Raw genomic sequence first — 17,208 nt, 5'->3', positions numbered from 1 at the left:
CCTATTTGGAATCTATCTGGCAAACCTTTGCTACACTCCCTCCATCAGGTGTATCCTTCCTTAGATCGGGAGACAGACCTGTCCAAACATACCAGGTGTGGTCTCACCAGAGCTTAACATAACTGCAGCAGGACACCTCTGTTCCACTTGCATCTCACTGAAACCTCTCTGAAACCTCACTGAAACCTCTCTGAAACCTCACTGAAACCTCACTGAAACCTCACTGAAACCTCTCTGCACCTTCCCCACAATTGACACCTGCCACCCAGTTTGTATCATCAGCCAACTTGGATATATTACACTCAATAGATTGTGGACATCTGGGACCTCAGAATCAATGCAGCAGCCACAGGAACAACCTCCCAACTCATTCCTTTCTCTCTGTTAACTGGTCTGAATTCCCCTCAGCTTTTAATACCTCCAATACCATGCACTCTAATTTTGTTTAATAGTCTCTTGTGTTGGCACTTTATCAAAGGCCTTCAGAACTGCCCCATATTCACTGTTTGCCTTCGTCAATTCAGCTTCTTACAACCTCAGGAAACACGTCAAACATGATTTCCCTTTCACTTGTCCACGTTGACTCTGTCAAATCCGTTGATTATTTTTTTGGTGCCTGTCACCATTTTCTGATAGATTCCGGCACATTCCCCACTACCAATGGTCGGGCTAATTGACCTGCGGTTCTCTCTCGCTTTCTCAAATAGTGTGGGTCCACTTTCTACCTTCTGTTCTGTGCTAACAGTTCCAGAAACGATGGAATTTGGAAGATGGCAACCAGTGCATCCACCATCTCTTTCTGGACCCCACATCTTTCAGTTCCACTCACGTCTCTCTCATGAATATTTGCTGATAGTCATTTGAGCTTCTGATTCACTCTGGACCTTCACTTCTCCTAGATTTCCATGATTGCATGTGCCTTCTTCCATGAAGTCAGCCGATTGATTCAATGGAAAGTAGTTTAACATTTCCAAAAGTGGCAGTAAGCCTGAGGTGGGTACTCATCTTGGAACTCAGCGCAGCAGGACCAGGGCACCGATTGGCTGTGAGAGTACAGGAGGCTGGTGAGAGTCACAGAAACAAACTGTCAAAGCTTCTACATTAGTGTGAGAAGGGGAAGGGAATATAAATTCAGTGGGTCAGCTACAGACAGACTGGAGAAGTTATACTGGGGAATAAGCAAATGGCAGAGAAACAAATATTTTGTGTCTTTCTTTAAAGAAGAAGACATGGAAATCCTGCCTTTATTGTTGGTTCTGCCACACTCACTTTTCCACGTTGCATTTGTATTCTAAAGTTATGTTTCCAGGAGTGTTTCATTCCTGCTCTTGGCCACACAGATATGTAATCACATATCTGCACTGGTTATTTCTTTCATATCCATTCCTTTCTATTTAGGTCATTAATTATTTAGAACCATAGAACACTACAGCACAGAAAACAGGCCATTTGGCCCTTCTAGTCTGTGCTGATTCCGCTAGTCCCATTTACCTGCACCCAGTCCATAACCCTCCACACCCCTCCCATCCATGTATCTATCCAATTTATTCTTAAAACTTAAGATTGAGCCCGCATTTACACATCAGATGGCAGCTCATTCCAAACTCCCACCACTCTCTGAGTGAAGAAGTTCCCCCTAATATTCCCCTTAAACCTTTCCCCTTTCACCCTAAAGCCATGTCCTCTCGTACTTATCTCTCCTAATCTAGGTGGAAAGAGCCTATTCGCATTAACTCTGTCTATGCCCCTCATAATTTTGTAAACCTCTATCAAATCTCCCCTCATTCTTCTGCGCTCCAGGGAATAAAGTCCTAACCTGTTCAATCTTTCCCTGTAACTCAACTCCTGAAGACCCGGCAAACATTCTAGTAAATCTCCTCTGCACTCTTTCAATCTCACTGATACCCTCCCTGTGGTTCGGTGACCAGACTGCACACAATATTATTTGTTAGCAAGCCTTTAATTCTGTTGTTTTACCATCTTTCCCTGTGCTGACTTTCACTGGAGCTGTGTGTTCTGACCCTTCCTGACACACTCTGATCATCATTACCATTTGTGATGCCCCCTGCTATTGCTTTTTCTTTTCTTTTTAACTTTCTAAATTTCCTCTCACCAGAATCTGCACCCCCCACTATTTCCTGCCCTCATCTACATCCCTGAGGCACTAGTCCAGCCTGACTCCAGTGAAGCCCCTTGCAATGGGAACTGCCCCCATACAACCACAAGGTCCCATTTTAGCCAACTTCAGTTTTTGCAGAGGATTCGGATGGCCATTCAAAGGTGAAAGCTGATATCAAGATACTTGTTCCTTCCATTCGGATTCACTGCCAATATCGCTGAGACAATGGTAACATTCTCCTTCACCAAACACAAACCTTGTGGATGTCAGAACCTGCTAGAATACTCAGCAATAAGAGGCAGCGGCTGTGTGAGAGATGTGGTCAACAAGTCAGGCCTTCCTCAGAACTGGGAAAAGTCAAAGATGTAACAGGTCCCAGAGACTGGGAATAAGGGGTGAAGAGAACCAAAGGGAACATCTGTGATGGGCTGGAAGGTGGGAGACATGAAATGGTGGAAGGCATGGGGGGCAGGAATGGGACAGGAGACATGAAATGGTGGAAGGCATTGAGGGCAGGAATGGGACCAGTAACAGAAGTGGGAGTAGGACCAGCAAAGTCTCCAGCACAACTGCCATCAGAGAAATGGGAGGGGATCTGAAATTGTTGAACTCATTGGTCGGTCAGGAAGGATGGAAGGTGTTCAGGGATGGGGATCAGTTCCTTAATCACCTTGTACTCTGGGTTAGATCACCTGGAATGGTCTGTACTCCAGTACATAGAATGGGCCCTCACGATGTAAACCTTTGAGCTCTGGTCTGGTGAATCTGTTGGAGCCTCAGAAGCCAAGGTGTGCAGCCATGGAACAAGATCCATGCTTATTGTTGTTCAGCCTGAGAGCTGCAGAGTACAAGCAAAGCAAAAAGAGCCAACACTTTGAACACAAATCTTACTTTGATACCTTTCAGCCATGAATGTTTTTATGTATTATTTAGCATTTTACTAGGAAGCAGTGTTCAACCGTTAAAGTTCTGGCACTTAAGAAATTGCTCATTTCATGACTCATCCGATTTCTGTTCAGTTGATTATCAGATGTTAGAACTCTCCATTTTATTTAAAGCAAATCCGATTGCAACTCATTCAAATACCAGCAGCTAATTGGCTGGAATGAATCCTCGACAGAGTTGAGGTGCTAATTAATGTGCATAAATTTGCAGCTCACAGATCACCAGGGGTGTCGCAGCTAGAAGATGCAACAGCCGCTCTGCATATTTTTAATATTTAATGAGATACTATTCAGCAATTTTCGCTGTGTCCAACACAAGTAAAGCTATTAGTGATAGTTTCCAGAATTGGAGAGGCCATTCACAACATTTTGTTGCCTCTATCAAAGAGAATTTTGATTTTAATTGGTACTGGTATTGGTTTATTATTGTGACTTGTACCGAGGTACAGCGAAAAACTTGTAATGAATCACGTTGCAGCTGAGGTGAGTTTACAATCACAGCACAAATGCACAGCAGTCCCCCATGTCTGTCCCGACACCACTAAACACTGGAGAATCAACCTCATGCATCGTGGGATCCTACTGTGCTCTCTTTCAGTGACTGCACTGTATTGTCTGTAAAGGGATCCAATTGCCATTCCTGAAATGGGTGCCCACGGCTGGAAGCTGAATGCTCCAGGGTATTCAACATTCCAAAAGGACAAGGGTGGGGTAGACAGGGGGTGGGTAGGTGTGGGGTAGAGGACGGGGGGTGGGGTGGGTAGAGGTGGGGTAGAGGACAGGGGTGGGTCGTGGGGTAGACAGGGGGTAGAGGACAGGGTGGGGTAGAGGTGGGGTAGAGATGGGTGGGTAGTGGTGGGGTAGACAGGGGGTAGAGGACGGGGTGGGGTAGAGATGGGTGGGTAGTGGTGGGGTAGACAGGGGGTAGAGGATGGGGGTGGGTTGTGGACGGGGTGGGGTAGTGGACGGGGTGGGTAGTGGTGGGTAGACAGGGGGTAGAGGATGGGGGTGGGTTGTGGACGGGGTGGGGTAGTGGACGGGGTGGGGTAGTGGTGGGTAGACAGGGGGTAGAGGATGGGGGTGGGGTAGAGGACGGGGTGGGGTAGAGGACGGGGGTGGGTTGTGGACGGGGTGGGGTAGAGGACGGGGTGGGGTAGAGGACGGGGGTGGGGTAGTGGACGGGGTGGGGTAGAGGACGGGGTGGGGTAGAGGACGGGGGTGGGGTAGAGGACGGGGATGGGGTAGTGGACGGGGTGGGGTAGAGGACGGGGTGGGGTAGAGGACGGGGGTGGGGTAGAGGACGGGGTGGGGTAGAGGACGGGGGTGGGGTAGAGGACGGGGTGGGGTAGAGGACGGGGTGGGGTAGAGGACGGGGTGGGGTAGTGGACGGGGTGGGGTAGAGGACGGGGTGGGGTAGTGGACGGGGTGGGGTAGAGGACGGGGGTGGGTTGTGGACGGGGTGGGGTAGTGGACGGGGTGGGGTAGTGGTGGGGTAGACAGGGGGTAGAGGACGGGTGTGGGGTAGTGGATGAGGGTGGGTTGTAGACGGGGTGGGGGAACTGTTAACGAGTGCTGATACTGGTGCAGCAGTGAGGAATGACCTTGGCTGGACAGGTGGTGATGTCGGGTCAGCATCAGTTTGAGTGGAAGCAGCAGGGGTTGGGAATGGTTTACAGGAGCCTGAGCCAGTAGTGACCTCGACCAGGGTGTAAAGGGGAAAGCAGAGGGGGTAACTGGGTTAACAGAGAGTCATGGGGAGTGTCATTTACATACAGTATAGACTGGGCAAATCAAATCACCCCCCTGCCCCGCTCCTGGTCCCATTCCTTAACCCCCCACCCCCCCCAACCTCATCCACCCCTAACCTCAGGCTCAGCTACACACAGCACAATTTCACCCATCCCTCCCACTCACCCCATCCTCACCCCTCCCTCCCACTCACCCTCTCCCCTCCCTCTCTCTCCCCACCCTCATCCTCCCTCCCTCCCTCTCCGATACACTCATGTTTGTACACAAAGAACTGAAGAGAAAAAACAGTTTCCATTTTAAAAAACCCTTTATTCTAACAGCCAATGTCCAGTACATAAAAACACAGGGTGCAGAATGTATATTACTCACAGCACACTGACTAATACAGACACACTTGGAAATATTAACAATTCACACAACAACACTCCAAAAAGTAACAGAAATGAGATCAGTTGTTTCCCGATTCCAACCAACTTTTGAATTTCAATTCTGGGCCACTGAGGAAAAGCTCAGCCTGAGCAGGAAGCCTTGAGGAAGTCTGCCTCCCACGTCAACCAGGTACCCTCCCCAGCACACCAGCAGAGAGCAGTGGGTACACCTGGGCTTACACGGCCCACCAATATTGGATCGCACTGTGCTGTGTAAGGTGGGGCTGCCCAGGAATTTATCCAGTGTCACTCAACACCCTATCCCACACTTGCATTATGGACCCAGGGTGAGTTAGTAAGAACCCTTTCAAGGTGACTCTGGCAGGAAACACCCCCTGATCTTGTGGCCTGGTCCCATGCTCTGGTCCCATCCCCTGTTCCCATCCCCCAGCCCCATCCCCTGTTCCCGTTCCCATTCCCCGGTGCCATCCCCCATTCCCACTCCCTGGCCCCATTCCTCACCCCATTCCCCTATTCCCATCCCTCGCCCCACTTCCTGGCCCCATCCCTGATCCCATTCCACCCCAGCTCACACTTCCCAAAATCTTCCTCCACTTTTCACTGGGACGGACCTGCCTCATCAAAACCTGGAAGGCCATGGCATCATTCGTGAAGATCTGAGGACTCACAATGAACTGTGTGTAGTGTGCTCACACCATAAAATAGGAAGGTGTGGCACAGCAAGATCCCACAAACTACAACTATTTGACAATGGCCAAATGTTGTTAAAAGCCGTCAGTGCTAGTCAGCGCACCAGCGAGAAGTGTACTGAGCTTCAATAAAATATCATAGGATCTATCTCAGGCAGCCTGTCCTCAAACACCACGCCTTTGACAGGACCACACTCCTTCAGTCCTGCACTAGGACTCACCACATAGATTTGGTTCTCAAGTGTCTGAAGGAGACTCGAGCTCAGAGTCAAAGAAGCTTCCTACTAAGCAAGACGTGCCTCTGGGGCAGGATCGTGCTGGTACAGTACAGTTGATGACACCAGCCCAGCAACACCTGCCTGTTCGTCAAACTTCCTGCAGTTCGTTTCAGTCCCAGAAAACAAGAACACTAATTGACTGAGGACAGTCCATCAACAAAAGAGTTTCCCCTTCTCTCACAGACTCTGAATCCTGGAACTCTCTCCCCCCAACATCGCCATGGGAGTCCCTTGACCAGGACTACTGTAGTTCAAGAAGACAGCTCGGTCCCTGCTTCCCAAGGGCAGGAAAAGCCCACACGGTCTGAGTGACAGCCAGACCAGTGAAGCTCCACCGCTGTAGCTCACTGGTTACCCTGAGGCTGAAGAACTCAGTCAGGTGTCAGGACTCTCAGTGGGAGAGCATTTTGGAGATAGTGATCATAATTCTATCTCCTTTACAATAGCATTGGAGAGAGATAGGAACAGATAAGTTAGAAAAGTGTTTAATTGGAGTAAGGGGAATTATGAGGCTCTCAGGCAGGAAATTGGAAGCTTAAATTGGGGACAGATGTTCTCAGTGAAAAGTACAGATGAAATGTGGCAAATGTTCGGGGGATATTTGTGTTGAGTTCTGCACAGGTACATTCCAATGAGACAGGGAAGTTATGAAAGGGTACAGGAACCGTGGTGTACAAAGGCGGTAATAAATCTAGTCAAGAAGAAAAGAAAAGGTTCAGAGAGCTAGGTAATGTTAGAGATCTGGAAAAGTATAAGGCTAACAGGAAGGAGCTTAAGAAGGAAATTAGGAGAGCTAGAAGGGGACATGAGAAGGTCTTGGCGGGCAGGATTAAGGAAAACCCCAAGGCATTCTACAAGTATGTGAAGAGTAAGAGGACAAGACCTGAAAGAATAGGACCTGTCAAGAGTAACAGTGGGAAAGTGTGTATGGATCCGGAGGAAATGGCAGAGATACTTAATGAATACTTTACATCAGTATTCACTATGGAAAAGAATGGAGATTGTAGTGATGACTTGCAGCAGACTGAAAAGCTTGAGCATGTAGATATTAAGAAAGAGGACGTGCTGGAGCTTTTGGAAAGCATCAAGTTGGATAAGTCGCTGGGACCAGATGAGATGTACCCCAGACTACTATGGGAGGCGAGGGAGGAGATTGCTGAGCCTCTGGCGATGATCTTTGCATCATCAATGGGGATGGGAGAGGTTACGGAGGATTGGAGGGTTGTGGATGTTGTTCCTTTATTCAAGAAAGGGAGTAGAGGTAGCCCAGGAAATTATAGAACAGTGAGTCTTTCTTCAGTGTTGGTAAGTTGATGGAGAAGATCCTGAGAGGCAGGAATTATGAACATTTGGAGAGGTATAATATGATTAGGAATAGTCAGCATGGCTTTGTCAAGGACATGTCCTGCCTTACGAGCCTGATTGATTTTTTTAAGGATGTGACTAAACACATCAATGAAGGGGGAGTAGTAGATGTAGTGTATATGGATTTCAGCAAGGCGTTTGATAAGGTACCTCATGCAAGGCTTATTGAGAAAGTAAGGAGGCATGGGATCCAGAACTGGCTTGCCCACAGAAGGCAAAGAGTGGTTGTTGACGGGTCACATTCTGCATGGAGGTCTGTTCTGGGACCTTTACTCTTCGTGATTTTTATAAATGACCTGGATGAGGAAGTGGAGGGATGGGTTAGTAAGTTTGTGGATGACACAAAGGTTGCAGGTGCTGTGGCCAGTGTGGAAGGCAGTCAGAGGTTACAGCAGGACATAGGATGCAAAACTGTGCTGAGAAGTGTCAGAGGAGTTCAACCCAGATAAGTGTGAAGTGGTTCATTTTGGTAGGTCAAATATGATGGCAGAATATAGTATCAATGGTAGGACTCTTGGCAGTGTGGAGGATCAGAGGGATCTTGGGGTCCGAGTCCATAGGACGCTCAAAGCAGCTGCAAAGGTTGACTCTGTGGTTAAGAAGGCATACGGTGTATTGTCCTTCATCAATTGTGGAATTGAATTTAGGATCCGAGAGGTAATGTTGTAGCTATATGGGACCCTGGTCAGACCCCACTTGGAGTACTGTGCTCAGTTCTGGTCACTTCACTACAGGAGGGATGTGGAAGCCACAGAAAGAGTGCAGAAGAGATTTACAAGGATGATGGCTGGAATGCGGAGTATGCCTTATGAAAACAGGTTGAGTGAACTCAGCCTTTTCTCCTTGGAGTGACGGAGGATGAGAGGTGACCTGATAGAGGTGTACAAGATGATAAGAGGCACTGATCGCGTGGATAGTCAGAGACTTTATCCCAGGGCTGAAATGGTTGCCACAAGAGGACACAGGTTTAAGGTGCTGGGGAGTCGGTACAGAGGAGATGTCAGGGGTAAGTCTTTTACTCAGAGAGTGGTGAGTGTGTGGAATGGGCTGCCGGCAACGGTGGTGGAGGCGGATACGATAGGGTCTTTTAAGAGACTTTTGGATAGGTACATGGAGCTTAGAAAAATAGAGGGCTATGGGTAAGCCTAGTAATTTCTAAGGTAGGGACATGTTCGGCACAGCTTTGTGGGCTGAAAGGCCTGTATTGTGCTGTAGGTTTTCTATGCTTCTATGGAAACACATCCGGCCCATTTCAGTCCCTGGTGACAGTCCTGGACAGTGACCGTCTCCACATTCACAGTCCCTGGACAAACCTCACTAATCCAGAGCAGGAGGCTAGAGTGGGAATGGCTGTGTGAGAGCCTCAGTCAGGGTGGGGTGGGAGAGGTGAGGGGCTTCAGATTAGGTCATTGGGCCACATGATGTACATTACAACTGAATGCAAAGTGCCATCTTACTGCACTGCATGAAGCAAGGGTTCCTATAGCAACCGTCAACACTCTGCTTCAAAGACACAACCTTGAATCCTGCAGCCTTCGCTCCTGGTTGCTTCGGAGAATGTTACAAAGAAAAATCTGGTCCAGTGCTGATCTCACCCACTGTCCCCAGCTTACATCTCGTTTCCAAGATACAATAGACATCGGGCCAACACTTCAAGGAGCCCGTTTAGGTTGGAGGCGGAAGTGAATTTTCAGGTGATGGAGGGTTAAGCAGCAGTTTTGCATTTTCCACTCAGTTGAGGCCAGTCTAAAGGCAAGAGCTTCAAACCTCAGCGCAGCCTGAAGGCAGCAACAGTAACGGGGCATTGTCTTGCAATGTGGTATAAAGACAAAGCAGAACTCTAAGGTAAAATGTTTGACATGAGGACCAAGGGCGATCTCATTGAGAAATTCCTCTGGGTTGGACTTGGCCATAAAATCAAAGTGATGCTGCAGAGACAATGGGGACTTGGGACTCTACCCCCAACCCATTGCTCAGCTCACAGAATTAGAAATTGGAAAACTGAGATGGGTGGATGTTTTTGACAGGGGATTCCAGGTTACAGAACCAAGGCAGATACAGTGGAATGATGTTGAGGCTTCCCCCTGATCCAAATGCTTTGAGTGTAAATTCTTTGTCAGAAACCACAGAGTGAGAGTTATGGTCTATTATAAATAAACATTAAATGGAATCCAAAAGCAGGATCCAGTCTTCCCTCTCCACAGACGCTGCCTGACCAGCTGGGTGTTTCTGGTATTTTCTGATTTAGCCGCACATCGAGAGTGAGGAAGAATGGGAAGGGGGACTGGGACAAAAAGAGAAAATTTAAATAAAGAATCCCCAGAATGCTGCTCACTATTTCAGAACAACCTGAAATACTTCACTGTCAATTAGATACTGTCATAATTTTGCAGCCAGTTTATACACAGCAAGCAGTGAGCTGTGTTACGAAGAAAAGGTTGGACAGGCTGGGAGTGCTGGGGTTTGGAAGAGTGACAGGGATTTGATGAAAACACCTGAGAGATGTTTCCCTCTGAGGGAGAACCCAGAGGTGTTTCTCTCAGTAGGTCATGAGCCTTCCTCAAAGAGCAGCAAAAGCAGTGGTTCTGAACACCCACAAGGAAGAGATGAATAGATACTTGATAAGTGAGGGGTACAAGGTTACTGCAGCTACATTCAGATCAGCCGTGATCTCGAATGGCAGAACAACTAATGAGATGGTTTGAAGCTCAGGTAGAAGCAAGTTAGAGGTGGAGATGAAAAGATTTTGGGCTTCGGGATGGACACGTTCCAGGGACGAGTGCAGGAAGCTAGAGCAGGTGACCATTGAACGGTGGAGCTTGCGGGCACAGCTCTCCTGTCCTACACATTGGCCACATTCAGGTGCTGACTGGCCAGCGATATACTTTCACCCTCCGTGACCTTCATTCCACTCTCCATACTGATTCACAATCCCAGGTACCTGGGAACAGACTGTACAACTCACGGATGGTCACCATAAGCCAAACTCACAATGGGAAAACTCCCCTCAATCTCAATCAAAAAGTACTGGAATATCTTAGTCCCCAATAACAACACATCCACGATCCACCACCCCCCATCCCATGTCACTGACTGTATCACCACCGACGTTAATCCCCCTCCCTCACACCGTCCCTCAGTGACCCCTCTCCCCCAGCGCCTTGTGTCACTGACTGTATCCCCACTGATGTTAATCCCTTCCCTCACACTGTCCCTCAGTGACCCCTCTCCTCCAGACTCCTGTCACAGTATCCCCACTGATGTCAATCCAGCTCCCTCACACCGTCCCTCAGTGACCCCTCTCCCCCAGCGCCCTGTGTCACTGACTGTATGCCCACTGATGTTAATTCCCCCTCCCTCACACTGTCCCCCAGTTAACCCCTCTCCCCCAGCACCATGTGTTTCCGATGGCTCCCTGGGAATTATTGTGCTCTCACGGGGGTGCACAATCAGAGACATATGTCGTCAGTCAGTACATTGTGAACCCTGTAACTCTTTTAGCCTCAGTGAGTGAGCAGATTGCAGTCCAACCGATTACTGATGAATTGTGAATTCATAAGTCCTTTAATTCCACCTCCGGTGACTAAGTAAATCTTATTTTTTTTATAAAATGCTTTGTAAAGTTTCATTCCAATACTCTCTTGACAAAAGTCTACTCTGACTTGGTGTGGTAAAACAGGCAGTTCAATCTTCCCCAGTCAAAGATGAATGGATGCCTCTGACCATTCCTTGGAGACCCTCAGCACTTTTTTCTCCCTAAACTGCCAATTGGAGCTTCCCATGGCTGTTAGTTCCTTTCTCTTTCAGGAACTTGGGCATTGGTCGTCACGTTTACTGCCATGTGCACAAGTATGGTGAGAAACAGACACAGTGGAAAACCTGATCAGCATGTATTGGCCATTCCTAACTCTGCCTGAAGATCTCGTTAGTCGCAGAGTCCCATGCCCAAGTGACGTCAGAGTACCTGGGGGGTCTCCACACCAGCCCTTTCCTTTCCTCACACTTAAATTACAGTCCAGGTTTATTTAATTAATTAAAGTAAATTCCCAGTTCCTCCAGTGGGATTTGAATTCCTGGTCCCTGATTCATTATACAAAATGCTGCAGATATTTAAAACAAGCAAAGATTTGCTGGAACGACACAGCAGGTCAGGCTAACCAGAGTTAATGCTTCACCCAAGGAATGGTAACTAATGTGAAACACTAACTGGTTGTTGCCTGAGCTTCTGGGCATCTTCCCCCTGGATTAGTAGTTCAACTGTGAACTGCCACATGACCAGACTCCTGCTGGAGTTACTGCTGCTCAGAAAACTCAGGAACATCCCAGCGTTGGTTCTTGGATTTAGCCAAGTTAGTGTGACTGGGCACAGAAAGAGTCCACAGCAGCAGCCACGCCAAGAATCCCACTGAGAATGGTGTGCCGGGTGTTGACGAAGGGGCTGGCCTGTAAACTGTACCCCTGCCAAGACCAGAGAGCCTTGTTAAGCTGTGAAAAGTTCCCAGGGGCTTTGCTGAAATTTTAGGGTTGAAACCACGCTGGGCAATGTACCAGCAGCAAAGTTCATTAAATGCATTCCCACAATAATGTGTTAATCTGTTTTCAATTAATCGTTTTAACAAGTTCAGAAACAACAAGCCAATGCACTAATGGGTCTGTTTGTGGTGGGACACAGCACCTTACCTTGGAGGTGTGTGAGGAGGGCTTACAGGGACTAATCAACCAAGCACTTATTTTTAAACCAGCCTCATCTATAATCAGTTTTAAAAAATTAATATGTGTGCCTTTTTGAAAGGATTATTGGCTAGTCTTTCATCCACATTCAAGACTGAACACTGGTAGCTCAGGGATCTTCGCCAGTGCACCAACACCCTACTGATCATCGATCAACAAATTCACCTTTAAGTTCCACAATTATTTTTTAGAAAAATACGTGACATAACTCTCGCAAACTAAAAACAACCCCTTCAGTACCCTCCCCCCCACCCAAGGGTTGTGTTCAAAACAAAACATCTTGCAGGATTTCGGTATCATGTACTTGCGGTCACCACCACGCCCTTCCTCGGCAGGACACCCGCTCAGTAGAAGTGCTTCATGTCCATCCGACGCGACTCGGGGTGTTTTTTGTGCTTTCGCTTCTCTTTCCTGCTGCCTTTGTGCTGGTGTCTTCGCGACCGACGATTCCCAGCTGCTCCTGGACAGTTAAACAGGGAGCAACCCAGCAGGTGTGGTCAGCAACAGCCCTGTCCCCGCACTGCATCACACCACACACACACCCACCACACCCCACCACACACATCCCCATCCCCCACCCCCACCACACACATCCCCACCCCCACCCCACCACACACCTCCCCACCCCCACCCCCACCACAAACCTCCCCCAAACCCCACCACACACATCCCCACCCCCACCCCCACCACAAACCTCCCCCCACCCCCACCACACACCTCCCCACCCCACACCACTCAACCACACCACACACCTCCCCACCCCACCCCACACCTCCCCACCCCCACCCCCACCACAAACCTCCCCCCACCCCCACCACACACCTCCCCACCCCACACCACTCAACCACACCACACACCTCCCCACCCCACCCCACACCTCCCAACCCCACCACACACGTCCCCACCCCCACCCCACCACACACTTCCCCACCACACACCTCCCCACCCCCACACACACTTCCCCAACCCAACACACACCCCCACCACCTCCAACCCCACCACACACCTCCCCACCCAGCCCTAGCCCACACCTCCCCACCCCACCCCACACCTCCACACCCCCCAACCCCACCCCACCACACACCTCCACAACCCCCAACCCCACACCTCCCCACCCCACCCCCACCACACACCTCCCCACCCCACACCCCCCAACCCCACCACACACCTCCCCACCCCACCCCACACCTCCACACCCCCAACCCCATGCCACCACACACCTCCACAACCCCCAACCCCACCCCACACCCCCAACCCCACCCCACCACACACCTCCACAACCCCCAACCCCACCCCACACCTCCACACCCCACCCCCACCATACACCTCCACACCCCCAACCCCACCCCACCACACACCTCCACAACCCCCAACCCCACCCCACACCTCCACACCCCACCCCCACCACACACCTCCCGACCCCACACCCCCCAACCCCACCACACACCTCCCCACCCCACACCCCCCAACCCCACCACACACTTCCCCTCCCCCACCCCCACCCCACACCACACCCCACCCCCACCCCACACCTCCACACCCCACCCCCACCACACACCTCCCAATACCACCCCCCCCAACCAGGCCCGTACCAGGCGACACCACCAGTTCAGCCCCTCACACAGAGACGGCAGCGGCCGGAACCTGCAGCAACACACACGGTGCTGCAGGGACTGGTGGTCGGGGAGTGTCTGTGGGGGGAGATGGACAGTCGGCGTCTACACTGGATGAAGGGTCTCGACCCCAAACTTCGGCTGTCCATTTCCCTCCACAGATGCTGCCCGGCCCGCTGGACATCCCAGCATCTGCACTCTCTGTGCCTCCCTGGAGAGGGTTGGTGGGGAGGAGAGTCGGGGGACGTGGGGTTCAGGCAGCAGTGGAACTGAGACCAACAACAGTCACAACAGAAGCATGGGAGGGACTCAGTCAGTCAGCGTCGGTGGAGAGAGAAACCCGTCACCCTCAGAGACCCTCCTCAGATCTGGGGACTGGTTCCAGGAGTGAGGGCCACACCCCACTCCCCCCAGTCTGAGGAAGGGCTAGGGTCACAGCCGTCCCACAGTGCAGCGCTCCCTCAGTACCCCCCTTTTTTTACAAAACGTTTATTCACTAAAAGCACTACAAAAAACACCCAACATCAAATACAGCACATCTGATACAGAAAGAAACTAGGCAAAACTAATACCCTCGGAACACTACGCCTCCCACCGCAACACTCAATACCTTATATCAAAATCACATTGGTGTCGTCGATGACACACGCGATCCCCTGAGGGGCCCACCGAGCGTGGAACTCAGCTAGGGTGCCTGCGGAAACCGCGTGCTCCCTCTCTAAACACCCCCCCCCCCCCCCCCCCAGCACACATGTAAGCACGGAAGACGGGCAGGCAGGCAGACCGGCCAGTACCCTCGGCCGCCCGCCGCCGTGTCCCGTGGATGGCCAGCTTGGTCAGGCCCAGCAGAAGACCCACCAGGAGATCCTCTGCGCACCATGCCCCGCGCCGCACCGGGTGCCCGTAAACCAACAGCGCCGGGCTGAAGTGCAGCCATTAGTACCGCCCCTCCCACAGTGTGACCCTCCCTCAGTGCCCCCCCCCCCCGGTGCCCGGGCGTGGGTACTCACGGCTCAGACAGAGGACTTTGGGCCGGTCCCACTTGCCGCTGGTGTGACACCGGATGGTGGGGACGTGGCGCTGGCTGAAGCCGTCCTCACACTGGTAGCGGACCAGCGAGTGGATCTCGTACCGCGCCTTCCTGCGGCCAAGCACCACGGCGTGTTCCACAGTGGGCGGGGGGCCACACAGCACTGCGGGGAGGGGAGAGGAGGGGAGGCGGTTACCCCGGCCCGCACCGTCAGTGCCCCCCTCACTGCCCTCTCACCCCTGATCCTCCCTCACCCCGATCCTCCCCTCACCCCCTCACCCCGATCCCCTCACCCCCAATTCTCCCTCACCCCTCCATCATCCCCATCACCATGTAGATGGACCTGTCACCATGTGTAGAGGGATCTGTCACCCCTATGTAGAGGGCCAGTCAGCCTGACATCAGTAGTGGGGAAGCTACTGGAGGGAATTCTGAGAGACAGGATCTACAGGGATTTGGATAGACAGAGTCAGCATGGCTTTGTGCGTGGAAAGTCCTGCTTGATGAACCTTTGAGTTTTTAGAAGGGGTAACCAAAAGGGTAGATGAAGATAGGGCAGTGGATGTTGTCTATTTGGACTTCATCAAGGCCTTTGACAAGGTAGGTCCCACGTGGTAGGCTGTTCTGGAAGGCTGGGTCCCATGTAATCCAGAAGAGTTAGAAAGATGTATTCACAATTGGCTCGGAGGTAGGAAGCAGAGGGTGGTGGTTGAAGGTTGTTTCTCGGAATGGAGGCCATTGACTAGTGGTGTGCTGCAGGGGTCGGTGTTGGGACCCTTGTTATTTGTTATTTATATCAATGATTTGGATGCGAATGCACAAGGTTTGATCAGTAAGTTTGTGGATGACATGAAATTAGGAGGTGTTGTCGGTAGTGAAGAAGGTTATCGTAGATCACAGGCGGATCGTGATCAGTTAGGGAAGTGGGCCGAGGAGTGGCAAATGGATTTCAATACAGATAAGTGTGAGGTGATGCAGTTTGGAAAGTCAAACCAGTGTAGGACTTAAACTATGAATGATAGGTCACTAGGGAGTGTAATGGAACAGAGGAATCTAGGAGTGCAAATGCATAGTTCATTGAAAGTGGCATCACAGGCAGACAGGGTGGGGAAAAAGGTGTTTAGCACACTGGCCTTCATCATTCAGGGCATCGAGTATAGGAGTTGGGACATTATGTTGCAGTTGTATAAGTCGTTGGGGAGGCCGCACTTGGAGCACCAGTTCTGGTCACCCTGTTATAGGAAAGGCTTAAACAGGAGAGAGTGCAGAAAAGATTTACGAGGACGTTGCCAGGACCAGAGGGCCTGAGCTATAGGGAGAGGTTGGCCAGGCGAGGTCTTTATTCCTCAGAACTTAGAAGAATGAGGGGTGACCTTATAGAAATGTTTAAAATTATAGAGGCATAGATCAGGTGGATGGTAACAGTCTTTTCCCCAGGGTAGGGGTGTCCAAAACTAGGGGGCATAGGGTTGGAAGTGATTTATTATTGTCACACATACCGAGGTTCAGTGACAAACATGTCTTGCATACTCTTCGTACAGATCTATTGAGGTAGTACAAGGTAAAGCAATAACAGAATGCAGAATAAAATGTCACAGCTACAGAGAAAGTGCAGTGCAGGCAGACAATAAGGTGCAAGGTCATAATGAGATAGATTGAAGTCAAGAGTCAATAGATTTGGGATGAGAGGACGTGAGGAGCAACTTTTCCACACAGAGGGTGGTGAGTATATGGAACAAGCTGCCAGAGGAAGTGGTTGAGGCAGGTAGAAGGCACGGCAGTGTAGCGGTTAGCATAACACTATTACAGTGCCAGCGACCCGGGTTCAATTCTGGCTGCTGTCTGTAAGGAGTTTGTACGTTCTCCCCATGTCTGTGTGGGTTTCCTCTGGGTGCTCCGGTTTCCTCCCACATTCCAAAGACGTACAGGTCAGGAAGTTGTGGGCATGCTGTGTTGGCGCCGGAAGCGTGGCGACACTTGCAGGCTGCCCCCAGAACACTCTACGCAAAAGATGCATTTCACTGTGTTTCGATGTGCATGTGACTAATAAAGAAATCTTATCATCTAGGAAGCACCTGGATAAGTACATGGAGGGCAGGGCCTGGAGGGAGATGGGCCGAATGCAGGGAATTGGGACGAGCTGGGTGGGCACTGTGGTCGGCATGGACTGGTTAAGCCGAAGGGCCTGTATCCATGCTGTATTGCTCTATGACTCAGTGTCCACCATGAGTGTGTCTGTGTGGGGGGGGGACCTGTCCCCCGTGGGGGGGGGGGGACCTGTCGCTGTGTCCCGTCGGGGGG

The 17,208-nt window shown here is 50.7% G+C and overlaps 2 protein-coding genes across 5 annotated transcripts in view; both read right to left on the bottom strand.

Annotated features, from left to right (window-relative positions):
• Positions 1-17,208, bottom strand: part of rfxank (regulatory factor X-associated ankyrin-containing protein) — an 830,559-nt gene that overhangs the window by 574,669 nt on the left and 238,682 nt on the right. The window lies entirely within an intron of this gene.
• The window catches only part of ncanb (neurocan b), a 175,723-nt gene continuing 164,243 nt past the window's right edge, over positions 5,729-17,208 (bottom strand). For both annotated transcript variants that reach the window (XM_052037702.1, XM_052037701.1), the window contains exons 14-15: positions 14,888-15,070; positions 5,729-12,724 (exon numbers count right to left, since the gene is read on the bottom strand). In XM_052037702.1, the coding sequence (XP_051893662.1) occupies positions 12,609-12,724; positions 14,888-15,070 (299 nt within the window). In that variant the 3' untranslated portion in view covers positions 5,729-12,608. The remainder of the gene's footprint in view (positions 12,725-14,887; positions 15,071-17,208) is intronic.

This window comes from Pristis pectinata, chromosome 24 (genome assembly GCF_009764475.1).
Source record: "Pristis pectinata isolate sPriPec2 chromosome 24, sPriPec2.1.pri, whole genome shotgun sequence".
NCBI lineage: Eukaryota > Metazoa > Chordata > Chondrichthyes > Rhinopristiformes > Pristidae > Pristis > Pristis pectinata.
Note: the sequence above shows the minus strand (reverse complement) of the source record. Positions and strands in the feature narration are given on the sequence as shown.